We start from the raw sequence: 27,266 nt of genomic DNA on the forward strand, positions 1-27,266 counted from the left end.
GAGATAATTCAGTGGTTACTTCTATTATGCTTACGCTTTCAATCCTAGTGAGGAAATTCACAGGGTTCCATTTTTGTATGTTACCAGCTATTTACTCACTTCAACCCCAGCTTGCCTCCAGAATTTTTAATCTTATTTTATGACAATATATAATATGTTGGGGGAGGAGAAGAGTCTTTAAAAATAATGCACCCAAAAGCTACATTAAGGGCAGAACATGCTTAAATTTGTGACTTGCAGAATTCTTGCTTGCCTGATTTGCAGAAATTATGCCGTCAATATGAACAGAATGGTGATATTTTTATTGTTGGGATATAGTGATCAGCTGTTTGGGAGAATGGAGAGAATTAAGTTGTGGGGCTAGTGATAACCCTGTGTCCAATTTAGAAACAGCTGAATCCTCTCTATGGATTACGAAGGGGTGTGTGTGTGTGTGTGTGTGTGTGTGTTTAAGATCTGCTTATTCCTAAACCTTATCGTTGTTAATTTTTTTAAAATGCCTTCAGTGTACTTGTTTAAACTTGACCTTTAAATTATTTTGAAGTCTGCATTAATGGGTGTAAATTTCTGTAGAAGAGGATCATATTCAGTAAATCTTACTCTCTAAACTGTGTCCGTGCATACCTCTGATAAGGTAGGTGCATATTAGAAAATTGCTAATACTGAGCTTCATAAGGAGGTAAACAACACAAGATTGCATAAAAACAAGCGACTTGAATATATTAAATACTGGATGCTTAAACATTACAACACAACCCAGACTCCTCCCAAAAAATTGTCTTGTCATTATGCATATTGATGAAAGCTGCTGTCTTATGTAAAGCAGACACTTTCCCAAATGTCATCTCCTGCAATGACTATTTTTTTCTAAGTCAGGGTGATGTATCCTGTGTCCGACATAAATGTAATTAATTTTCTGAGTTTGGGGTGTCACTGGGAAATTTTCAGAGCTCTAAGCACAATGCTGATCAGATATGAGAGTTGCAGATTGAAACAAGACTACAATGCAGGTCTGTTGTATTTTTGAACCAAACAGTTTAAATACAAATGCTATTTTCAAAGCAGCGATGGAGTGGTCATGTTGTTTTTCCTCCGCCCCCAACTCTATGGTTAAATTTGCCTAATTTAGAACTTTTCAGCAGCCACCTAGAAGATGGGCACTGCATTTTACTAGTAGTGGCTGTCTAGGTGGAAATTTGGAGACTTCAAAGTATTTTAGAAGATTAAGGAATACTCCTACACTGTTCACCACTTCCTCCTTTATCAATACCCACTGGATTTTGTTATTAAATGAAAACCTAGAGAACTGAGGTCTTTATCTTGAAACTAGGGCTGTCAAGTGATTTTTAAAAATCGTGATTAATCATGTGATTAAAATTGTGATTAATTACACTTAATAATAGAATACCATTTATTTAAGTATTTTGGATGTTTTCTACATTTCTCAAATTGATTTCAATTACAACACAGAATACAAAGTGTACAGTGCTCACTTTATATTTATTTTTGATTACAAGTATTTGCACTGTAAATAAGGTAGGTGCATATTAGAAAATTGCTAATACTGAGCTTCATAAGGAGGTAAACAACACAAGATTGCATAAAAACAAGCGACTTGAATATATTAAATACTGGATGCTTAAACATTACAACACAACCCAGACTCCTCCCAAAAAATTGTCTTGTCATTATGCATATTGATGAAAGCTGCTGTCTTATGTAAAGCAGACACTTTCCCAAATGTCATCTCCTGCAATGGGAAATTAGGTATGTATTTGGCCTCTTACAATGAGCAATATTAATATTCACCTGACCAAAATTGGGATGTTTAGTTTCTAGCTACCAGTGTAGCTGTACTAGTACTATCCTCTAATGTAGAGAAGGAAAGCTATTATTTGTTGTGGTACAGTGTACTCCTGGTTGAAGCAAGGTAAGCTCTAGCAGTATATATTGTGGTCTATAGGAAGGGTATGCATTGGGGCAGCTATAACTTTAGTTGGCCACTGATGACTAGAATGGGGGCATATATCCCGTGTAAACCAGACTTCAGATATTTTTTTACTTATAAAATCCTAAATGGCCTTGCATCTAACAAAGACCACCTCTCTCACCATGTGATACTGGCTCCACTGTGACCAGTGAGGGTACTTGAGCTTGAACCCCTTTAATATGAACAAGAGGGAGCTGCTCACAGCAACATTCTCTGTATAGAACCTTTTGGCAAACTTTCTGCTCTGTCACCTTAAATCACATATTATTTGTACCTCCTTACTGGACTGGATGAAACCCCTTTAAACAACAGTAGAGCAAACAACACAGTTCTGGGTTAATTAAATCATTTATGCAAAAATTAAACTTCCAGAACACTCAAACAATTAGAGGAACCTAGCAGTTGTTTGAATACTAAAGACCATGATTCCTTGTTTAATAGTAAATCAAACTTGGGTCTGTGATGCTGGTGTTCTTCCTTACACGCCCTAATCCTGCGAGCTATTTGGCATAGAAGGACCCCTCAATGCAGAGCCCTGCTGAGTTCAATGGGACCCTTGAAGAGGCTTGTCCATGAGCAGCAGCTCACAGTACCGAGTAGGGTGACCAGATGTCCCGATTTTTTGGAGCTTTTTCTTACATAGGCTCCTATTACCTCCTACCCCCCGTCCCGATTTTTCACACTTGCTGTCTGGTCACCCTAGTACCGAGGCAATAGTATTCGATATGCAAGTCTGGATTGTGTTGTGCAATCTGATAACTGATGAACTTCAACTTTTGAATGTCATGAAAAAGTTCCATAGAATTTAAACCAATAGGGTTCTCTAGAAATAGTTAAATCGACCCTTTCCACATTGGTTCAAAAAGCCTCTCCATCCCTATAGCAGGAATATAGGTGTCTACTGAATTCTAAAGGAGGGGTTAACAAAAATTCTATAGAACAATTATCAAGTCGATAGGACATTAGGGAGGAGCGTGGTAGGAATTTGCGTATGTGGTGTTTTAATCTGTAGCCAGATGCCTGCTTGTATTTGTCCACAGCTCGTTTGTGGCTTGTTTGTAGCTTCTATTGTACAGATCATAAAGCTTGTGCATTGTGCTGCCTCTATTTGCACTGCAGTTTTGAATGTACATGTTAGTATGCTAAGTGTCTATGGTCCTGTATGTCTTAATTCTGCGTGGGGAGGGTGCTCTCTGTCTTAGTGCAGTTCTACCTTAAGGGGCTCGTTGACATCAGCTGAGTGGGCTGGCCTGTGTGGGTGGGATTTCCTGTGCTGGAGGTCAGCTGTTCTCAATCCCTCTTTCTCACTCCCTTTCTCTCTGCCTCGTCCCTTCTTTCCCCCTTTCCCTGCCTTGCCTCTGCATTGGAGGGTCCTCGCATCTTTCTCTCCCTCCCTTCCCTCCCTCCCTGGTGCCTCTTGGGTTGGAATACATAGTGATGTGTTAACTACAGGATGCCCAGCAGCACTGGAAAGAGGTTTAAACCTACTAAATACATCCCTGTCTCCACAGCAGCTGCCTTATTAGTGGGTTCGACTACTTTATTTTTTGTTTTCACGTAAGTAAAGCCGGGCTTCTCTCTCTGGAGGGGCTGGACTGGGTGACTCTGTGGGGACTGGCTGGGGGGCAGTTTGGCTGGGGCTGGGCTTCCACTGTCTGGGTTGCTAGGGAGGGGGGGTTCGTGGCTTGACAGCTCCTCAAGGCCCTGACGCTGCTGCTCCTGCTCCCCACGCCTTTTGCTATCCCTCCCTGGCTTCAGTTTGCAGAGGTTTGTTCTATTTCCCAAGCATAAAAATGTGTCTGACTGTTGGGGGTTTATTTGCCATGAAATGGTGGCTCTCTCAGACTCTGGCAGCTGCTGTCTGTGCACACCAAAGGCGCCAATTAACTACCATCCTCTCCCCCTTATATGCAAATAGAGTCGATTTATGTGTGTGAGAGAGACATATATCTGCAGAGCTAATAGGCTTTTGTGCCATTAGAAATGAAATCTGGCCAAAGTCTGTGGATGGAGGTGGGGGAGGAGAGAGAGAGAGAGAAGTGGCCTTTTGTATTGAAAATCTCATGGGTTTCTGGGTTTTTGTTTTCTGTTTGGTGTTTTGTTTGTTGGTTTTCTTTATCAGCGTCTCAGAAGAATTCCGCCCCCCCCCCCCATCATTGATGTATCTTTTTACATAATTGTCCCTGAAGCTTCAGAATCTGATATACAGACTTAGGTTTTGGTTTATGTTGTTTCTGCCCCCCCCCCCAATCTTTCTTTTGCTCATTTCTTCTCCCCTCCCCCCCATTAGATGCAAAATTATGCTCTGGCTCTGAAGACACTGGCTTGCAGCTCTCCAGTAGTCATATTAATATGTGAGTCGTGTCCTGCTTTAGCTCTCTTTCCCCTCTCTTTATGTTACATTGAGTTAGAGAGTGTTAACCCTTTTTTTGCTTGAAATACTGGAGTTTGCTTGCAAAGGCATCGTTATATATTTTTAAGAAGAGGTGTCAAAATTACTTAATTCAAATGTATGTGTTCCAAACTGTCTTTATGGGTTTGTTGTAGTTGATTGAAATGTGCTTCGATGCATATTCCCTCTGTTCTAGAAATGAAAAGCTTCTTAACATGGATATGAACTAGAAGATTCATACTTCATTGCTTTATTTTGAAACTTTTTATGTATCCTGTTTTATCATGGTTGAATTTTAAATTGAGCCCAGGAAAACTGTCAGCACTGCAAGATTGCCGTTTAACGTTGGGACTATATGCTTGTGTCTGCTATCTGGTTTGGATTGGCTGTGATATGATTTTCAGTACTGTACTGTACCAGCAGTTTAGGGTGTTCATTAGCCTTTGAGTAATATTAATTTAAAATGTCAGAATAAGATACAAATGTTGGTTATATTGTATTATAGAAGGAGCTTTTGACGCTGGCACAAATGCCCTCGACCATAACTTTCTTTATTTTTATTAGTGCTTTCAGTTAGAAGAAATTGCCAGCTTTAATACTGTACTTCCTTGTAACTGGCACTCTAAGAATTGCTGCTAGCTTTACAGGCTTGCCATTCATCATTTGAGTATTTAATTATAGTTGGTTGTACACAGACAGACGTGAGACAAAGGTTGTTTTATGTGTTAGATTTGGTTCAGATATTTCAGACTGACATTGTGTGGCTTTTAAGAAGTCTTCATAGTTCTGTGACCTTGAACCTTACATACTAATAGTCTCTGTGATGTTCAGTTCTAATTATTGAGGTTTCGGGGGAAGAAAGCTTACTGTGACTTTTGCGCAAAGTATGGTTGCAATTTAAATGATCTCTCGGTACTACCATAATATTTCACAATATCGTAAGCAACAGATGTATACAAAGGGATATGACCATTGCTTTGGAAGTATGAGTATTTATTGGGTTGAATAAGAGACTTTGAACATAGTGCTACGAACGGTCGATGACTAAAAGTCTTCCTCAGTCAAGCTTACTGTATTGTATTTAATATATAGTCTCGTAGCATCTGTCTGTGCTAAGAGGGAAGTATCCTTATTTTTCCATTATAAGAGGATGAGTTGTTTTTAAAGTCACCTTTAATCTATTGTATACATCTAAGTCTGGTTATTTCTACTATTATTGAACAATTCCATCCAGATAAATGATTTTTAGGCCCTCACCGTACTGCAGCTTGAACCAAGCCAGCAACAACTTAAAAAAATACAACCGCATAATTGTTACAGTTGTTAGCAGGCTTCCAATGCACTTTGCTTTTTCTGAGAATAGTTCTAGTCCCAGAACACCCTTGCCTGCTGTTGTGAAGTCTTGATTTATAACAGGAGTAGCAAGTAGGTGTGACTGGACAGGGCCTTAGATTTGTCACTTGCCAGACCAACACTTGCACAAACAAGATCTGTTGGAAGATGGAAAACCAATTCTTTACTAGCTTTTCAATAAATATTTTTCTTGAAATACAAACAAGTTGTTTGACTTGCATTGGATAAGTGAAGGTAGGGTCCCTGTTTGGCTTCTCCAACAACCCTCTCTCTTCACTTTAGTAGCTTGTTTTACAGATTTTGGCAGCATCTCTGCAAGGCTGGGATTGTGAACCAGATCTTCTTCTCCATTGACTTTAGTGGAGCTCTGATTTACATCAGCTGAGGAACTGGTCCTAAATGGCTAACCCTTAGCAGGATTGAATTGGATTTAGGACAATCGTAACATGAATGTGTATCAGTTGGAAGGGTTCAGTTTTAAGATTTATCAACACTTCACTATTTCCTTATTTAAAACTTTAAATTCTTAAGGCAGATATTCCTGTGACATGAACTTCGGTGCCCTGGCAAGACCGACTAATTGATTGAGGTCAGAAAGCAAACATTCTTGTGTATTACACCAAGTTAGCACATAAATCTGTAGGACACTCTAATCAGGATCTTAATCTTCCTTATGTTGGGAATCTAATAATTAAGATAATCTGACTTTGGTTAAATATGAGAATACTTTCCCTAGCTATCTATCACTTCCAAGCCACTTACTGAACTACTATACAGAGAATACTGAAAACACTTGAGAGTAACTTTACTCTTATGAAAAGTGCTGAGAATGTGAATGGGACCACTCAGGTGTGTAAGTGCTTGCAAGTTTAAGCCTTATGTCATTAGTAAATGTTTTCCTCCACATGAAGAGCTCTTTACATTTTAAAAAGGAAGGCCAGTCTAAGCTTTTTACTAATTGAATTTTTATTTTTAGCTTCTGTCTGAAAACTTTGCTAAATCATAGATTAGTAGCAATTAAAAATAATTTGAAATACACACTACATAGACATTGGCATTAGCATTATTCCATGCTGCTGATAATCATTAGTACTCTTATTGGAATTTGCCTAAATTAAACCCATATGGGTTTTTTTCACTACTACTTTTTCACCAAGACATGTAGGAATCTGTGTGTGTGTGTGTGTGTGTGTGTGTGTGTCCCCTCTTCTGGGAAGAGTTAAATTTGTTAGTAATCAAGGAATTTGACTGAATATTGTACTTTTGTGCCCTTAATTCTTCAAAATATATTGCTTCAGTAATAAATATGAGCATTCCAAAAGGTGATCTAATTCAGTCCCATAAAAGACTGGTACAATGTAACAGTTATTCAAAAATTATTAGCATTCAGAGTTACTTAATACATCTTTCCCATCCATTAAAAAAGTAATTGCGGCAGGGAAGAATGAAGGGAAAATTATTTCTGTGTTTAGGATTCCAAAAATCTAGAGTGACCATTCACTTGTAGCAGAAATTCTGTTACCTCTTTCTTCAACATACTTTCTTCAAATTGCTGTCATTTTTGGCAACAGAATACAATATTTTTATCTTAACTTATCTTTCATGAAGGATGGGGGTTTTATGCCTCTGACCACAGACTATCACAATGTAAACATGGGGATGTTCATCCAAAGAACCAGACTTCTGCCATGAACTCTCACCCCTTTATGTATTTTAAATTGCATAATTGCAGTTGTACAATTAAGGGTTTTGTATTTTACCAAAGTGTATGTGCTGTAAATGCACAAGTGCATATAGTGAAATGTGATTCTGAACAGAATGGAAAGAGGAAGATAACCAATCTTATTTTTGCCACTTGTTGCAGTTTTTAGTACTGAATGATTTGAACTTGTGGCTTTTTAGTCTGGTAGCTGTGATAATCAGAATTGCAGGTAGCACAATATGCTAGGAGTGCAGGGCCTTAAACAAAATAGTGTGGCGATACATGTAAGTGCAGAGAAGTTAGGAAAAGTTTTGAGTTCTCACACTGATTAGTAAACATCAGAAATTTCTGGTGGTGACGTTGTAGAAATGGTGGCACTGAGATCATGGGAGGCAGCAAAAAGTCCCTTCTGCAATAAAACTTTTATATTGGGGTTTAAACAAGGTTAATAAAATGGGAGAACTTTTAGTAAAGAGAAAATTAAAAAAGTGGAAACTCATTCAATAAATGTCAAAGATAAGACTTCAGCTTGGTTTTTATAGAGAGGAAGTAAATGGAATGTACTCAGAGGTGTATGCAGCAGACACTCTGGGGCTGCAATCTGTGACTCGGGACTTTTTTTTTTCTTTTTCTTTTTACAGTACCATCCCAGAGAAAACAGACTGACTAATGGGGGTGCAAGGAGAGAGAAATTGAAGATTGGGTCACAGTAGGAGTGAAAAGAAAATAGTGACCATCTGAGTTAGAGATGGAGGGGAAACACTGTTAAAATGTGGAGTTCACTACCTCTAAAATCCGCTTAAACAAACTAGTGGCTTAATGTTCTCAGTGAAAAGTCCTCTTATGAAATTCACTTCTCCCACTGGTCTGATAGCCTGTCTGGTCAAAAACCTAGTAATTGCTTTTTTGCAGAAAACTTCAATTGTTTTCTAAAAATGATTTGTGAAAAATTGATTTGGTTTTCCTCCCTCTCTCACTGGCAAAATGGGAAGAAGGGGAAAATACAATTTTGAACAAGTATCAGAGGGGTAGCCGTGTTAGTCTGAAGCTGTAAAAAGCAACAGAGGGTCCTGTGGCACCGTTAAGACTAACAGAAGTATTGGGAGCATAAGCTTTCGTGGGTAAGAACCTCACTTCTTCAGATGCAAGTAATGGAAATCTCCAGAGGCAGGTATAAATCAGTATGGAGATAACGAGGTTAGTTCAGTCAGGGAGGGTGAGGTGCTCTGCTAGCAGTTGAGGTGTGAACACCAAGGGAGGAGAAACTGCTTCTGTAGTTGGATAGCCATTCACAGTCTTTGTTTAATCCTGATCTGATGGTGTCAAATTTGCAAATGAACTGGAGCTCAGCAGTTTCTCTTTGGAGTCTGGTCCTGAAGTTTTTTTGCTGTAAGATGGCTACCTTTACATCTGCTATTGTGTGTCCAGGGAGGTGGAAGTGTTCTCCTACAGGTTTTTGTATATTGCCATTCCTGATATCTGACTTGTGTCCATTTATCCTCTTGCGTAGTGACTGTCCAGTTTGGCCAATGTACATAGCAGAGGGCCATTGCTGGCACATGATGGCATATATAACATTGGTGGACGTGCAGGTGAATGAGCCGGTGATGTTGTAGCTGATCTGGTTAGGTCCTGTGATGGTGTTGCTGGTGTCGATATGTGGGCAGAGTTGGCATCGTGGTTTGTTGCATGGGTTGGTTCCTGAGTTAGAGTTGTTTATGGTGCGGTGCGTGGTTGCTGGTGAGAATATGCTTAAGGTTGGCGGGTTGTCTGTGGGCGAGGACTGGCCTGCCTCCCAAGGTCTGTGAAAGTGAGGGATCATTGTCCAGGATGGGTTGTAGATCACTGATGATGCGTTGGAGAGGTTTAAGCTGAGGACTGTAGGTGATGGCCAGTGGAGTTCTGTTCATTTCTTTTTTGGGCCTGTCTTGTAGCAGGAGGCTTCTGGGTACACGTCTGGCTCTGTTGATTTGTTTCTTTATTTCCTTGTGTGGGTATCGTAGTTTTGAGAATGCTTGGTGAAGATCTTGTAGGTGTTGGTCTCTGTCTGAGGGGTTGGAGCAGATGCGATTGTACCTCAGTGCTTGGCTGTAGACGATGGATTGTGTGGTGTGTCCGGGGTGGAAGCTGGAGGCATGAAGGTAGGCGTAGCGGTCGGTGGGTTTTCGGTATAGGGTGGTGTTAACGTGGCCATCGCTTATTTGTACGGTGGTGTCTAGGAAGTGGACCTCCCGTGTAGATTGGTCCAGGCTGAGGTTGATGGTGGGGTGGAAGCTGTTGAAATCATGGTGGAATTCTTCCAGGGTCTCCTTCCCATGGGTCCAGATGATGAAGATGTCATCAATGTAGCGTAGGTAGAGAAGGGGCGTGAGTGGACGAGAGCTGAGGAAGCGTTGTTCCAGGTCAGCCATAAAAATGTTGGCATATTGTGGGGCCATGCGGGTGCCCATAGCAGTGCCACTGGTCTGGAGGTATATATTGTCACCAAATTTGAAATAATTGTGCGTGAGGATAAAGTCACAGAGCTCAGCAATAAGTTGTGCTGTGTCATCATCAGGCATGCTGTGTCATCATCAGGGATACTGTTCCTGACGGCTTGTATTCCATCTGTGTGTGGGATGTTTGTGTAGAGAGCCTCTACATCCAATTTTGAACAAGTCTCCCACAAATTTTCACTAGACTGAAAAAATGGTTTAAGATGTTTTGAAATGAAAAATTTCACTCAGCTCTGACAATTTCTAGAGGATGGTGGCTGGTGTAAATACGGGCTTAGTGTGTAGTTATGTCTCCCTCTAGTGGGTTGGCCTCTGCCCAACAGCTTGTTAGGTGCAGCTAAAAGGAATTCTTGGGTATTAGCTCTCCTCTAGCTCACTTGGTAGCAGCCTGTGGTTTTGGTGCTGAAAGTTCCAGATTTACTGCAGCACGGGTGGAAGTTCCTTATCCAAGCTTTTTGTGTCATCTTTCTTCGTTGTTAGAAAAGATGATAGCTGTTTGAGACACAAAAAGCACATTTTTACAAATCTAAAAATAAAAAAATGGTTGTCCCCTGCTATCTCTGTACCCCCAAGAGGACATCTGATGTTGGTTATATGATGCTTGATTAACTCCTTTCCTTCCTCACACCACACAATTTCTTTCAGAAAAAAACCCGAAGATCCTGGCACCCTGTGTACTAACAACCTCAGAACTGTTTTGCCTGTCTGCACTGGATTGTGAACTCCTTGAGACCAAGATAATGTGTCCTCTAAATGTACATGTGGTGCCTCCCACCTGGTTAGCACTCCATGAATAGTCAAATACAAACACTTCTACAATACAGTGATTAAAAAATGGAGGAATGCTGTTTTGACGGGTGGAGTTAACAGCCCACTTCTAAATGTGTTCCCTCCCCCCCACCCTTGAAGAATTGCTGTTGCTATGAGCAAGTTAGCTATTAGCTTTAACTTCAAAATTGCAACCGCCTCACCCAAACAGAGCTCATCAATCATTAGTCTTGAGCACACTGTTTTCTGCACCTTCTTAAGAAAGCATCAAGGATGCTGACTGGAATAAAAAGTTCGCTAAATGTTTAAGCTGCTTAGTTTACTGGCTTGAGAGCTGAATTCTAGCATTCAGATTTAGGCCATATCTACACTAGGAAAACAGCGTTAGTGTTTAACACAAGTTAGCTAACATGTTAGTCTGAGTGCAGACAAGGTAGTTGTAATTTTAACATGCTAGCTGCTCAAGGGGGAGTTTAGAGTTTACCTTGATCAGTTAACACACATTAACTACAACTTGCCTTATTTACACTAAGATGCTAACATCTTAAAACACCTTTTCCTAGTGAAGATAAGGCCTCAGTGGCAAGTACCTTGTAGAGCAGTATTGTGGTTTAGTTGTTAGATCTGATCATTGACCCATGTCTTCACTACAAAAAGTGTTCTTACATTGAAACAGTTACCTTGTCTCCAGTAAGATTTTATATGAAGACATCTCAATTCATCTAGTAGATGCAGATTCTGGTTAGGGGGCATAGGGTTAACCTCTATTAGTTTTTACCTCAATACAGCTATCTGTTCCTTGTTTCCAGTGAAATTTTAAGTTGTGATCACTATCTAAATGAAAAACGCACATCTCCTTTTGCAATGAAGAGCCAGTCCTTCCAAGTAAATTTTCTGGCACCTCTGTCACTTCAAAATCAGTAAACCGATTTTAAATAATGATGGTTTCCTATCCTCTGTCCTCCATTGTTTACTTTAAACCAAGAAGTTTGGTAATGTCCTCGCATTCCTTTCTTGTCTGAATATTGTTAATTTCCAGAAGCTAGCTCCTGCCACACCCAGTTTAGCTTTATTTGTGTAATGGCATTGTCTTATTCAGAAGATCATAAATCTTGCTAGAGAATTTTATACTCTTTGGAAAGAGTTTCCAATATTTCCTCCTGTTTTGTTTTTTTTTTAATTTACAACATTGACTTAAAATTCTGACTCCGAGCCCAAATATTTTTTTCTGAAAAAACAACAACACACCCCTGCCCAATGAAGCAGTGCCAGACTAATCCCTAATATAGATGCAGCTATGTCCGATGGAAGAATGCTGCCGTCAACATGGCTCCCGTCGTTCAGGGAGGTGGCTTTCCTACACTGATGGAAAACCCTCTTGTGTTTGTGTAGGCTGTGTCTACGCTATGGGGTTGTGCCCACATAGCTTCAGTGATGTAACTATGCTGGTTATAGTCTGAGGGGTGCAGACATCCCCTTAGGAGGATGCTATCAGTTACTACACCGCTAAGGTTGCTTTGCTAGGTTAATGTTAAAGTCACACTATAAGTTTTTGAAAATCAGTTCAGTTTGATGATGATTTAGCCAGTGTAGTTGCAAGTAACACAAAATTACTAGAAATGGAAGACTTTACAGTTTACTTTGGTTTATAATCAGCTGTTTCCTTGATCATTTGCACCTCTTAGCTCAGTGTATGCTGGTCTCCAGGCCCGGTGCTGTTGACTAGTAACAGCTGAAAGTGAAGAGGGAGTAGGCACACAGCGGAGAAAAAAGGTGGCTCAAGCATGTTGAGTGCTGCTCTTGCGCTTCCTGAATCATGCTCTTAAACATCACGGGGGAGCAGAAGGAACCCATTATATGGTTTTTAATTGTTTTCTTTAAATTCGGATACTGTTTAAATGGTGTTTTATCGGAACACTATTTTAAAATTAGTTTCAAAAGTCAAGCTGTCAGTATCCCTTTAACCTGGCTTGTCAGGGGTACCCTTTGCAAGGCCTCACTTTCTGGATTCTTCCTGCTTATTTTGAAACACAAGTATCAGGAAAACCTGCCTTCGTTAACTGAAGATTTTAAAAAGGAAAGTGAAATTTCTTAGCTCTTCTGGAAAAAGTACCCTGAACTCTTACTGCTTGTTTGCATGCCATCTTGTCAAGCACACCCAAGGGTGAAGCAGGGACCTCCAGACTACAGCCCTGTAACCCAAATCAAACCTGATGAGGTTAGACTGCAAGTGTTTGGGTCCAGGTTAGGTTGGGTGGGAAAACAACAGGTCCTTCTTGGGTCGGGTCATCTCCTTCCTGTGGGTTTGGCACAGCAGTGGCTAAACTGGGCCTGCTTCTGCTGTGCTGTGGAGGGAGTGCACCAAGGTGTCTTGGCACCTCTCCCTTTGCAGTGTGCACAGCAGAGAACAGCAGGACCAGGGGACTCACCAGCTGCCTTGCTGACCCCACAGCCAGGAGGAGAGCCATGCTAACACTGGTTTGGAGGGAAAGGCTCCGGGTCAGATCAGAAAACGACTAGATCCTCTCAGGTTGGGTGGGTTTGGGTCTGATCTGGGCCTAAAAATTAGGCCTGAGTTGCCTTTACTCCAGAGCTAAAAACATGCATCTCTACCACTTGAGCTAAAGCGTCTGATTCTCCAGCTGTGGGGACGAGGGCATAACACTCATCCTCTGCAGATCAGGTACAGAGGGAGAGACCAGTAACATTCACCAGAGTTACTCTGACCCCGCAGGCATGGAGAGTGAGATTTCAAATTCAGTTGGTATCAAAGTGCATTTGTAAAAGTGTTCCACATAGTTGAAAACTAGATGAAAGCAGCCTCATACCTGTACAGTGGATTTATCTGCACCACAAGTTGCACCACTTTAACAAAAGGTATGATATACAAAATGTAGTTAAACTGGTGCAAACCACTGTGTGGACACTTGTATTGGGTTAAAACTGGCCATAGCAATTCAGCTTGCAACTGTGAATTTAGTGATGCAAGCTAAACTACTATAAACGTGGCTTAAATTAATTGAAGAGTATCCACAGATAAAGCTGCACCAGGTTAACCAAACTGGTGTAAAATAACACCTTTCTGTTAAAATGGTGCAACTTCCTGCGTAGATAAGTACTATATTTAAAAAAAAAAAAAAAAAAAAAAAAATCTTTGACCCAAAAGGATTCTTGCTTAATATGAAGTTAAACTTGAAATTAACTCTCCGGCATAATTACTAAAAGTTCTAGCCTGAGATGATACTGAGGACAGTCATGTGCATCTGCAAATGTATTATAAGAGCTTTAAATCTTCTAAATATTCTGAAAGCCTCTTTAGTGGCAGGTTTGTTTTTTTTGTGAGTGTGTGATCTGGTTTCTCTTCAACTCGTATAAATCTTTCCTTCCAGTTGGGAAGATAAATGGAATGACTCTGGAAAAGGTAAGGTCTTTCAGATGGAAATAATCAAGGTGTAAATTTTAAGGCTTGCCAGTGTCTCTGACATATGTTTATTTGTATCAACCCAAAGAAGTGCCCTTTTAAAAAGGCAAAATAGTGGCAGTTTTATTGTGGTTCTATAAGATGACACTAGCCAGCACTTAGCCTGGATTTGTGTCTCACATGACATCTCAGTGGTAAAGTTCATTTACCTAGAGTGTGAAAGGTGATTTTATAATGGACTATAACATGGTTTTATTATACCCAGTTCCCATGGATTCTATGGCTCTTACTCATGTGGAGTCCAACCAATCTAGCATGGTTTGGTTTTCTTTTTTAGGAGCAGAAATCCATTCACGTGCAATAATGAACAATGTCTATGATCAGAGTTTATATACTCTTGTGGACTAAGAGGGAAATGGACAAAACATTAGGGCCTCTAAAGGTAAAAGTTTTACCCACAGTTGAAGTCAGTATGCAGCGCACATGTTTAAATTCCTCATTGACAGTAACAAATAGCTAACACTTAACATGGTACTTTTCAGCTATAAACTGTGTAATCAATACTATCCCCATTTTATAGGTAGAGAGATTGAGGCACAACGGTGATTTGTCCAGAGTGTCACTGTAGAGGCTTGTCTACATGGGGGGAAAATTCAGAATAGCTAATATGGAATAGGTATTAAGCTAAACTGCAAAAAGGCACTATTAGTATGGCATAAGAGAGTATCTACACAGAAGTTGATGTGGAATAGCGATTATGCTTTAAATATATATCCTAGCTTTTTCACACCAACTTGCCTGTGAATTTTCCATGAAGACATGGGAACACTCAGAAACACTGATCCAAATTCACTTTTAAACTATATAAACCTCATCAAACCCCTGTTTGGATGCTCCTATTCAGAATTAAAGTGACCTTTTGGAAATGTATTAAGCTAAATTGAATTAAGGCTACTTTAATTCTGAATAAGTGTACACATTACACTTACACCTTTAGTTAATTCTTTATTTTTTCTTAGTATCCAGGTGTACACAAACCCTTTAAGAGGCAGAGCGGGTCTTCCTAATTACGCAGATTAGGTTTTCCATCATTTGTAGAACCTAGTTACTTGACCAGACTATTTCCTGTGTGCCCTCTTATTTTAAGTGTTGTTTTTCTCTTCTCTACCACTAAGAGATGCATGTGGACTGAGAAGAGACTATATATTAATCTCCTTTCAGTAGCTATTTTTAATGCAATCCTCACTGTGGTATTGGAATGCTAATCTAGTTTGAAAAGTCAAAATAGCTAATCTTATGAAAGTTATCCCTGTATGTTGACTGCAGCTGTGGCTGACCAACATGTGCGATTTATTCCAGTAGCAAGTTCCTTTAATTTTCCTAATGAACAGAGATTAGGAATCTTGAAGCATACAGAAATAGAGAGAGTAAAACAAAGTTCTGTCTGAATTAGATGAGCGTAAGCCTCTAGTGTCTGTACTTGGTTATACCAAAGCAATTTTTTGGCTTGGGGTCTTTTATGGAATATTAGTTGAACTACAGTCCATGTCTGAAAACTATGCTGGGCATGCTCCCTTTGAACATTTTCATAGAGATTGTTTCTATTTATAAATAGCCTGGGAACAAGCTCCCTTGGTCTCTGGATAATGTAAACTACAAGGGTTGCTCATTCAAAACAAAATAATTCTTAAAAATTGTAACTAATTCAGAATTGCAAGGTCCACCTACTCCACCTTTCCCCAACCATCTTAAGGTTTGTCTACATGGGACAGTTGCTAGTTTTACAGTTATGTCCTCGTGCGAACATTCTTATGAGTGGCTTTTCAGTGTAGCTTATATCCTTTTCCCAAGTGACCTAATGAAACAAGTGTCCACATAATGCTGTACCTGTTCTATATATCTGTTTGAATTCACGTATTAGATTATGCTGAACACTTTCTCATGTAAAAAAGGCCTTAAAAGTTGAATGGTAGCATTACATTGCTGCAAGAATTTTGGAGCTGAACATGGGGAGTGAAGTAGTAGTGATGCAGCAAAACTTTGGTGTCACTGCTCCGGTGTCTGTTTTTGTGTCTTTCCCCCATCAAGCAATGCCAGGTGAAATTGATCTAAGGCTAGACAAGTGGAGTTATTACAATCTCAATAGGTATCTTAAATTATACTAAGAAAAAACCCATTAGGGGAATTTAGTCGCCAGAAAAAATAGAATTATGAATAAAGATACATTGACATTTGTTCCACCTCTGCCAAAAAAACTTACAATCCGTATGGTAATAAAGCATTTAATAGTTTCTGATACAGTACAGAAAGCCTGCTTCCAGTTAAAAGGAAACCCACTTAGCAATGGGAAAGACATCTGACTTAGTGATAATAAAAATCAACTCAGACGAGTATACAACAGCATCATGCATGTTACATAAATCTTCAGTTTGCAATATATATGTCCAGATGGAATATTTCATTAGCCCCAGATTGCTCTCCTACTACTGCAAATAAAATATGCCTAGACTAAAGTAACAATTATTGTTTACAGGGGCATAAACTATTTATTTATAGCTGGATGTTAATGTACACATCTAGTGTAGATATCACTGGGAATGCTACCCTTTATCTCATCATGTGTACTGGCTGCAGATATAAAATAAAACTTGTATTAACTCAATTTAGGAATTATCTTGGTTACTTTCAATCATAGCTAAATAGTAAATACTGATTTTTTTTTATTCCAAATGTGAAATCATTATTAACTATTTGAGATGTACTCTTATGTTCTGAGGGTTCCCAATGGCCTGGATCGTACTGGAGATAGGGGGAGAGTCTCTCAGGAGTTCTAAGGCTAAATCTCTCTACATTAGTGTGAGAACAGCTGCTTTATACAGAAACTTATTCATTATTTTACCATACCTGTTCGTGTCTACACTAAAATGTCACTTTGGCCAATGTAAGTCACCCACTACACCGACTTAATAACTTCACCTCCATGAGAGATGTAGCACTTAAGTCAATGTAGTTAGTTTAAAGCAGTGTCTGTGTATACACTGCATTGCTTATGTCACCTGTTGCTGTCCGGGCCCGTAGTGAGGGATAGAGGGGTGGGGGTGTGAAGGAGAGCCCTGGCAGCAGGGCTCCATCTGTCAGTGCCCCACAATGCCAGTTAAATCCGTGTAAGTGCTCTTGGTGAGGATGCGCACCACCAACAGAAGGAACATAGTGTGGACATTAAAAATTGAATTAATCACTGTGGTGGCTGTATGTCGACTTAATTTTGCAGTGTAGACATGCCCTTCGTCTAATAGTGTTTTGTAAAACTTCCCAGTAAAAATAACCTTGCTTTGTTTTAGTACTTAACAGTTCAGTGCTAAGTATTAATTCCCTTATCATGCACTTCACTAGACAAGCCTCTTCCACACATGCCAGAACAATCTGAATTGCAATTCACAAGGTGGTGCGCACTTGATTATTTTCAAAGTAGGAGCATCTTCCTCCATTTGGAAATGGTTTTGAATTAACTCCTACTACATAGAAAGGAGCAGTCAACTAGCATGCATTTTGCTACAGGATTATCAAGACTTGACAATTTAGGGAAAAGTTACTGATACCTTGTGAAATAACAATACTTTTAAGCAGCTTCAGTCTGTTTCGGTCACACATTTGTATATGTTCAGGATTGTTTCAAATAAGTTATTGAAGCAGTTTGCTGTTCAGGCAAATGGGGGGAAAAAAGCCTGTCTCCTGGTTTAGATCTGTAGATAATCTATGCAAGAAATCTCAGCATGTACTCTACAATGCACTTGGTGTGAAATCTGCCCTTGCTCAGGGAGTTATTAGCACTTTAAATCATTGGATTTAAGTGGTTTCATAGGCCTGTTTTGGCCCTCTGTACAGGGGTAAATTTCACACTTAAACAGAGGATGTAATCCGAGTTAAAGCTAGAATGTGACAAACAGTAAAGCCACTGTGAATTAAGAGGCTACATACCATGAAACAGTCCCTGGCCATATGTATAATGAGAACAAAACTAGAGTTGGATTATTCTCGTTTTGGTTGTTTAAGGCTTTGATTTCACTTTGGGGAGAGCGTTTAATGTAGTTCAAACTCTGGAACATCCAGTTCCAACATTTTCCTACAGAGCAGGGTGTAAGTTTAGTATGCTGAGCTTGTCTGCTGCTACAGGCTCTAGATATTGTACACGTCAAATCTTCTCCTGCTGCAATGAGGCGCCTGCTGTTGCAGATGAGAGTAAACTACTACCTATTTATTTTTACTGTTATCTCATTGCTGATAAACCTTTGCAAAATAACCTGAGATGAGAGCTTTTTGAACAAACTGGTGTAAGATTAAGGGTCGGGGTCTCTCTCTCTTTTCTCTCCCCCATCCCAAGCCCCACCCAATTCACTCAGGCAGCCTGGGGGGAAAATCAGCAAGGATGCTACCGTTCTGCAGTATGAGAGCAGAACGGTGCTGCCTGCACACGCAGTAGTGAGCAGAGCCACCTCTTGCAAAGATTACTGTTGCCAGCTTCTTGACATTTTATTGCAAGTCCCATGGGACTTGATGTGGTTTTTTTTTTTTCTTAAAGCCCCAGCTCCTGGAGATAGTCATTTATGTGAGAATCTCTGCTTTCATTGAAGAGTTGCACACCCTCATGGTTGGAGACACAAGTTCAGAAGTGTGACCTAAGTGTACCCTAAATAGTTAAAACCCAGAAGGCAAGAATCTAAAGCTTATTTTTAATAATCTTGTATTTTGGTGTTTTAAAAACAAACAACCAACCACCTGGGGTTGGTAATACTGATGTTGTCAGGCCTTCCTTCCATGGGGAACAGGAGAAGAATCTGCCATGTCCGTGTCTTTTCTGACCCCATTTGGTTCACTGTTTCTACATATTCAGCCTGCAGGGAAGCAGTGGCGTTATTTGTGTGTTAAAAGTGGGATTTGAACCCATGGCTCCATACGGACACCAGACCACTCAGTAGAGGGGAAGACAAAGCCTTGAGCCTGGTGCCTTAGACCACTTGGATATTGTATAGCTTGTAGGGGGTTCCGTATGCAACCTTTTCTGCACCACCCAGGCAGTGAACAATTTGAAGCCATCGCAACCAGTTAGAATGTACTCAATTTGCATATGCAGTTCAATTGGCTAATGTACTACACTACAGTATTACTGGCCTCTGAGGAGCTAAATAATAAGACAACAGAATATGATACTTTGATAAAATGAGGCAACTCAGTACACTGCTGACAGCAAACTTGGATTGACCACTGAGACCCACCGCTACTGGATCATCATATATCTGGGAGTGTTAGTGCTAGTGCAAAACATTAATTTTTAAGAGAAAAACAAACATGCAAAATGAGATCTCACTCATGAGCAAAATTAAATTAGAAGTGAGGTTTTATATATAAAATGAAAATAATCCCATACAACTTTAAGTTGAATTTGCTAAAAAAAGGAGGGGTTTTCCAAAACCAGGCCTGCCTCTGACAGCCAGCAGACAGGGTTGATGGGGAAGCAGTAACTAGCCAAACTTGTCCATTTTAAGCATCACATTGTTCAAAACAAAGCTCTCTTCCTTTAAAAAAAAAATAAAATAAAATAAAAAAAAATGTAAATGCTTGCTTCTATAAATCAAAATTTTCCCTATACTCAATGTACTTCACCTGTTCTGATATAGATTATTTGACAAGGACACGAAAGAGGGAATGTAAATGATAATTTAATTAAAAAAACCACAGGAGACTGTTTTTGACGGGCTTTATAGAAGAACATATATATATTTAAGCAATCACATTTGTGTTTAGGGTCTATATTAAAAAACATCATCATTTATTCAAGAAAGACTATTTTGCTATTAGTTTAGTCCTTGTGGATTTTTTACAGTGTGATCCTAGAGAAGGCAAAATACAAAACGTTGTTTGAGAGAGTTTTATTGAGCAGTTATTCCACAGTTTTCATCCTGACACCCCTGCTTGTCAAAGATGCCTTATTGCTCTAAGCACTCTTGACAACCCCATATAGCCAGTTTTACAAAATCTATTATTTCTAATATTCCTGTCTCCATGGTATGTGGTTTACTCCATAATTTTCACATTGTCCCTCACCCAGGGTAAAATATTTTGCAATGACATGACTTTGTACAATTAAAATATTGAAAGGTACGGTAAATATTTTTACCCAGCTGCCTTACGTCAACCTAACTCTAGTGTAGACCAGGCTTAAATGTTGCACTCCAGCTACAGACACCAGGTACCAGAAACTGTACTTCAAGGACCAGATTTTTTTTTTTTTTTTTTTTTAAGATGCGTTCAGCACCCACCCACACTTATTTAGGTACCTAAATAATTGACAATTGGAGCTGGTGGGTCAGAGTTCTGTTGAGAATCTGGCCCCTGCTGTAACTACTGAGCACACTTGGGCTATGTCTACACAGCAGTTAAGATGTCTGCAGCTGACCCATGTCAGCTGGGCTGTTTCATTGCTGTGTAGACTTCTGGGTGCGGGCTGGAGCCCAGGCTTTAGGACCCTGTGAGGTGGGAGGGTCCTAGACCTTGGCCTCTAGCCCAAGCCTGGAAGTCTACACAGCAATGAAACAACCCTGCAGCCTGAGCCCCGCAAGCTCGAATTGGCAGACACAGGCCAGCTGCGGGTTTTTATTTGCTGTGTAGACGTACCCTTATAAATCTAGCCCTGGGGGGGGAAAGTTTTCACACTTAACGTGTTGATGCTGAATGCTTCTGCACATAAGTATGGAGGAAGTTTTGGTTTCTTTTAAATACAATGTTCTTCACGTTTTCCTAGGATGTGTCCCAGCTAGGGCATGGTGTTTGACAAGTGAATGTCAACGACTGCTGTCTACAGATTCTTCCAAGCAGGTTCATTTAGTTCTTCTTCGAGTGCTTGCTCATATCCATTCCAGTCAGGTGTGCGCGCGCCGCGTGCACGATCGTCGGAAAACTTTTACCCTAGCAACACCCGGTGGGTCGGCTGTGGAGCCCCCTGGAGTGGCGCCCTCATGGCGCCGGATATATACCGCAGCCGACCCAGCGTCCCCTCAGTTCCTTCTTACCGCCCCTGACGGTCGTTGGAACTGCGGAGCACAGCTTAGCTGGTCTCCACACTCCCTAGCGTCTAGCTTATTTCTGTAGATAGTTTAGATAGTTGTATAGTAGTTAGAGTCTTTAGATAGTTGTTATTTAGCTGGTAGTTGTTGTAAATTGTTAGCGGGGGTTAAGGGGGTTGTTCTCCCCCCTTTTCCCCCCCGGAGCATACCGGGCTCATGCCCAAGGCTCCTGGCTTTAAGCCGTGCGCGTCCTGCGCGAAGCCGATGCCAACAAGTGACCCGCACGCCTCCTGCTTGAAGTGCCTCGGGGAAGCCCATCACGCAGATAAGTGCCCAATCTGCAAGGCCTTCAAGCCTCGAACGAGGAAGGAGCGGGACTTTCGGCTTCGGCAGCTCCTCGTGGAGGCGGCGCTCAGCCCGGACCCTCCCTCGGCGCGCCCGGCCCCGGCACCGAGCGCGTCGGTGCGCAGCGCCCCAGCGGCTCCGACCGGCGCCGCGGACAAGTCCTCCCGGCACCGGCAGACTTCGGCACCGCGCCCACCTCAGGGGACTCGGCGCCGATCTCTCTCTCCAGGCCATAAGAAGGCCCGCAAGGCTCAGGACACTGCTGCCCTGAAGACGCCCGCTCCCCCCGTGCCGGGGGTAGAGCCGCGTCCGCCTTTGGACCGCCAAAAGCAGGCGGCCACACCGTCGACTCCGGCACCGAGGCCGTTGAGTCCGGTACGGACTGTTTCACCACCTAGGCTGGTGGTGGAACCTTGTCTTCCCTCGACTCCGGAGACATTTACTACCGCGAGGGACCTGATCGCACTCACGGAGCCGGCACCGTCGCAGCTCCCGGCACCGGTGGCTCCGCGCATTGTGCAGTCGAGAGGCAAGCCTGCACTAGTGCGCCCACCTTCTCCACCTGTGGACTCTCGGCACCGCTCCAGGTCTCGGAGCAGGTCCCGACGCCGCTCGGAGTCCCGGCGCCGACTATCACCTCGGCGCCGGTCGTACTCGCGGTCGAGGTCCTCTTCGCGGCGCCGCTCCACATCTCGGCACCGTCGCGACCGCCGGCACCGATCGGACTCGAGGCGCACCTCCCGGTACCGGTATGAGCGCCGATCGAGGGACCGCTCCCGGCACCGGGTGTCGTCGCGATCGTCGTCCCGCTCCAGATCCGGATCGCGGCACCGGCGGGGCTACCGGCACCGATCCCGATCCCGGCACCAATCTCCGGCACGCTGGGACAGATCGTCCTACGACCGGCACCGCACCAGCCGGGGACGGATGCATCGCGTTCGGCACCGCCATGGCCGTCAAGATCCGCGTCCCACTCCTCTGAAGGGGCCTCTAGATCGGCCTACCCTCCACAGGGACAGGCGGCTTCGGCGGACTTCGGGCACTCGCAGGACATGGCAGAGGACCCTACGCAGGGACCTGCTCACTGGTCCTTTTGGACCCCATGGGCCTATCACCAAGCCCAAGGGGCCCCACCGTCTGCCTCCCGCTCGGCACGCTCTGAGCCCAGAGCCCCGGAGGCCACCATCTCCCGCCCCCCGCCAGGGGGCATGGAGGCTCCAGTGCCCACGCCGGCGCAGGCCATAGACACTGGGACGAGCGAGGCCCAGCTCCAGGGGCACCTGGAGCAAGACTTGCCTTTGGACCCCTTGCCACCGGGCGTATCCTCCTCCTCCTCGCCTGATGAGGCGGTAGCGGGGACATCCGCCATGGGCCCGCCCCCCATAGACCTTCGGGCCCACCAGGACCTGTTGCGCCGGGTGGCGCGCAATATGGACCTTCAGATGGAGGAGATCGTGGAGGTTCACGACCCGATCGTGAACATCCTTTCAGCGGACACCCCATCCAGGGTCGCGTTACCGCTGATTCGCTCCATTCAGACCAATGCCACCTCCATCTGGCAAACCCCGGCCTCTATTCCCCCCACGGCCAGGGGCGTGGAGAGGAAGTACTTTGTACCCTCCAAGGACCACGAGTACTTGTACACTCACCCTCAACCGTGCTCGCTGGTGGTCTCATCAGTAAATGCACGGGAGCGCCATGGTCAGCAGGCGGCAGCGCCGAAATCGAAGGACGCTAAGCGCTTCGATTTGTTCGGGCGCAAGGTCTATTCCGCGGGGGGGCTTCAGCTTAGGGCGGCCAACCAGCAGGCGCTCCTAAGCCGATATAGTTTTAACACCTGGTCCTCCATGGAGAAGTTCAAGGAACTGGTTCCCCAGGAATCTAGGGAAGAGTTCGGAACTTTGGTAGAGGAGGGTAAGCGGGTGGCACGCACCTCCCTACAGACCTCACTGGATATAGCCGACTCGGCCGCTAGGACCCTAGCGTCGGGTATAGCTATGAGGCGAACCTCCTGGCTCCAGGTGTCGGGCCTGCCACCTGAACTGCAGCAGACCCTCCAGGACTTGCCCTTTGAGGGTCAGGGCCTGTTTTCGGAAAAGACAGACTCGAGGCTCCAAAACCTTAAGGACTCTCGAACAATGATGCGCTCTCTGGGGATGCATGTCCCGGGTCCACAACGCAGACCCTTCAGGCCCCAGCCTCAGAGGTTCTACCCTCCCCCGCCTCGCCCGAGACAGGACTTTGCCAGGAGGCGGGGTAGAGGCGGTAGGCGACGGTCGACCGGCCCTCAACCCGGTCAGAACCAGGGCCAGCCGAGACCACCTTCAGGGCCTAGACAAGCCTTTTGAAGGTGCGGTCGAGGACGGCACCAGAACCAGCACCCAGGATTCATCTCCCCCCTTCCGGGATCGCCTCTCCCGTTTCCACCGTGCTTGGTCCCTTATAACATCAGACCGTTGGGTCCTTCGCACGGTGGAGAAGGGATACGCCCTCCAATTTTCCTCGCCCCCTCCCCGTCCCTCTTCAGGGACCCTTCTCACGAGCAACTCCTTTCACAGGAGGTTTTTGGGCTCCTCTCTATGGGAGCCATACAGGAGGTTCCGCAGGAGTTAAGGGGCAGGGGGTTTTATTCCCGCTACTTCCTGATCCCCAAATCGAAAGGGGGTCTACGTCCCATCTTAGACCTGCGCGGACTCAACAAATTCATAGTAAAGTTGAAGTTCCGCATGGTATCATTGGGGACCATTATTCCCTCGCTGGATCCTGGAGACTGGTTCGCCGCCCTCGACATGAAGGACGCTTACTTCCATATAGCTATTTATCCGCCTCACAGGCGCTTCCTGCGATTTGTAGTAAACAAGGTGCACTACCAATTCGCAGTCCTTCCCTTCGGCTTGTCCTCGGCTCCCAGAGAGTTCACGAAATGTCTGGCAGTCGTCGCGGCATACCTTCGCCAACAAGGGGTACAGCTGTTCCCGTATTTGGACGACTGGCTGGTGCGCGGCCGCACCAGGGACCAAGTTCAAGCTCACGTCCACATGGTGACACAGACTTTCCACGAACTGGGCATTCTACTCAACAGGGAGAAGTCCACTCTGGTGCCAACACAGAGAATAGAGTTCATTGGAGCGATCCTGGACTCCAGAAGCGCACGAGCCATTCTGCCAGAAGGCCGCTTTCAGTCCATCGCACGCGTCGTTCATGGACTGCGGGCATCTCCGTTCACCATCATAAGAACATGCCTTACCCTGTTGGGTCACATGGCCTCGTGCACCTACGTAACCAGCCACGCCAGACTGCGGCTTCGCCCACTGCAGGCTTGGGTGTCATCGGTGTACCGTCCTCACCGGGACGACCTGAACATGCTGGTCACGGTCCCGCCCTCGGTCTTGACCTCCCTCACCTGGTGGTTGGATCGCGCAGTGGTCTGTGCAGGAGTGCCTTTTCACGCCCCACAACCTTCCCTCCACCTAGTCACGGACGCTTCATCTCTAGGATGGGGCGCTCACCTCGGGGAGCGTCATACCCAGGGCCTGTGGTCCGCTTCCGAATTAGCCCTACACATCAACGTCCGGGAACTGATGGCGGTGCGCCTAGCCTGCCAGGCATTCCTCAACTTCCTACAGGGCCGTTGCGTGCTGGTCCTCACCGACAACACCACGGCCATGTTTTACATCAACAAGCAAGGCGGAGCCCACTCATCGCTCCTATGCCAAGAGGCCATTCGCTTGTGGGACTTCTGCATCGCCCACTCGATCTATCTCACCGCATCATTCCTGCCTGGAGTCCAGAATACGCTGGCGGACCGTCTCAGCAGGTCCTTCCAGACGCACGAGTGGTCGATTCGCCCGGATGTCATCTATTCCGTCTTCCAGAGGTGGGGATTTCCCCAGGTCGACCTATTCGCATCCCGGGCCAACAGGAAGTGCCACGCATTCTGCTCCCTTTACGGCCGAGCTCCAGGCTCTCTGTCGGATGCATTCCTTCTAACGTGGAAGGGCCACCTGTTCTACGCCTTTCCCCCATTTCCGCTTGTCCACAGGGTGCTGCTCAAGATCCGCACCGACCAGGCACGAGTAATTCTAGTGGCTCCCGCTTGGCCGAGGCAGCACTGGTACACCACACTGCTAGAGCTGTCGGTTCAAGCGCCGATCACGCTCCCCTTGAGTCCGGATCTCATCTCCCAGGACCACGGCCGTCTGTGTCACCCCGACCTACAATCGCTCCACCTCACAGCGTGGATGCTCCATGGCTGAGTCAGACGGAGCAACAATGTTCGCAGTCCGTCCAGCAGATCCTGCTGGGAAGTAGGAAGCCCTCTACACGGTCCACTTACTTAGCCAAGTGGAAGCGGTTCTCCTGTTGGTGTCAGCAACGGGCTACGTCCCCCTTGCAGGCACCTATCCCTCTCATATTGGACTATCTCCTGTCCCTAAGACAGCAGGGCTTGGCGGTATCTTCAATCAGGGTTCACCTCGCCGCCATTTCGGCATTCCACCCAGGAGAACTCCCGTCATCGGTCTTCTCTAACCCGATGGTCGTTAGATTCCTCAAGGGCTTGGACCGGCTGTACCCACAAATACGCCAGCCGGTTCCAACGTGGGACCTCAACCTCGTTCTCTCCAGGCTCACAGGGCCCCCGTTTGAACCATTAGCGACCTGTTCGCTCCTGTACTTATCCTGGAAGACGGCCTTCCTCGTAGCTATTACCTCAGCACGGCGTGTTTCTGAACTCAGAGCGCTGACGTCCGAGCCCCCATACACGGTGTTCCACAAGGACAAGGTGCAGCTTCGCCCCCACCCTGCCTTTCTTCCGAAGGTGGTTTCACCTTTCCACGTAAACCAGGACATCTTTCTCCCGGTCTTCCATCCAAAGCCACACGCTACTCGTCAAGACCAGCGTCTGCATTCTTTGGACGTACGCAGGGCCCTGGCTTTCTACATTGACCGTACAAAGCCGTTTAGAAAGACGACGCAACTCTTCGTTGCGGTGGCCGACCGGATGAAGGGCTCACCGGTCTCCTCACAGTGCCTGTCCTCTTGGATCACGTCCTGCATTCGTGCTTGCTACGACCTGGCCGGTGTCCCGACGCCACGCCTCACCGCTCACTCCACGAGGGCCCAGGCCTCCTCGACTGCCTTCCTGGCTCAAGTCCCGATCCAGGACATTTGTAGAGCTGCAGTGTGGTCTTCGGTGCACACGTTCGCGGCGCACTATGCGCTGGTGCAACAATCCAGAGACGATGCTGCTTTCGGGTCAGCGGTTCTGCACACAGCAATGTCTCACTCCGACCCCGCCACCTAGGTGGGGCTTGGGAGTCACCTGACTGGAATGGATATGAGCAAGCACTCGAAGAAGAAAAGACGGTTACTCACCGTTGTAACTGTTGTTCTTCGAGATGTGTTGCTCATATCCATTCCAAACCCGCCCCCCTTCCCCACGGTCGGAGTAGCCGGCAAGAAGGAACTGAGGGGACGCTGGGTCGGCTGCGGTATATATCCGGCGCCATGAGGGCGCCACTCCAGGGGGCTCCACAGCCGACCCACCGGGTGTTGCTAGGGTAAAAGTTTTCCGACGATCGTGCACGCGGCGCGCGCACACCTGACTGGAATGGATATGAGCAACACATCTCGAAGAACAACAGTTACAACGGTGAGTAACCGTCTTTTACTGCCAGTGGGTACAAATGCCATTTTAAACAAGTGGGAAAATCTCTGCACTGCGTTCCTAACACGTGA

The 27,266-nt window shown here is 44.6% G+C and overlaps 1 protein-coding gene across 1 annotated transcript in view; it reads left to right on the top strand.

Annotated features, from left to right (window-relative positions):
- Positions 1–3,443: 3,443 nt before the first annotated feature.
- Positions 3,444–27,266, top strand: part of ZDHHC8 (zinc finger DHHC-type palmitoyltransferase 8) — a 193,702-nt gene continuing 169,879 nt past the window's right edge. The window contains exon 1 of the mRNA XM_065417664.1: positions 3,444–3,547. Coding sequence (XP_065273736.1) covers positions 3,444–3,547 — 104 coding nt within the window. The remainder of the gene's footprint in view (positions 3,548–27,266) is intronic.

This window comes from Emys orbicularis, chromosome 16 (assembly GCF_028017835.1).
Source record: "Emys orbicularis isolate rEmyOrb1 chromosome 16, rEmyOrb1.hap1, whole genome shotgun sequence".
Classification (NCBI taxonomy): Eukaryota; Metazoa; Chordata; order Testudines; family Emydidae; genus Emys; species Emys orbicularis.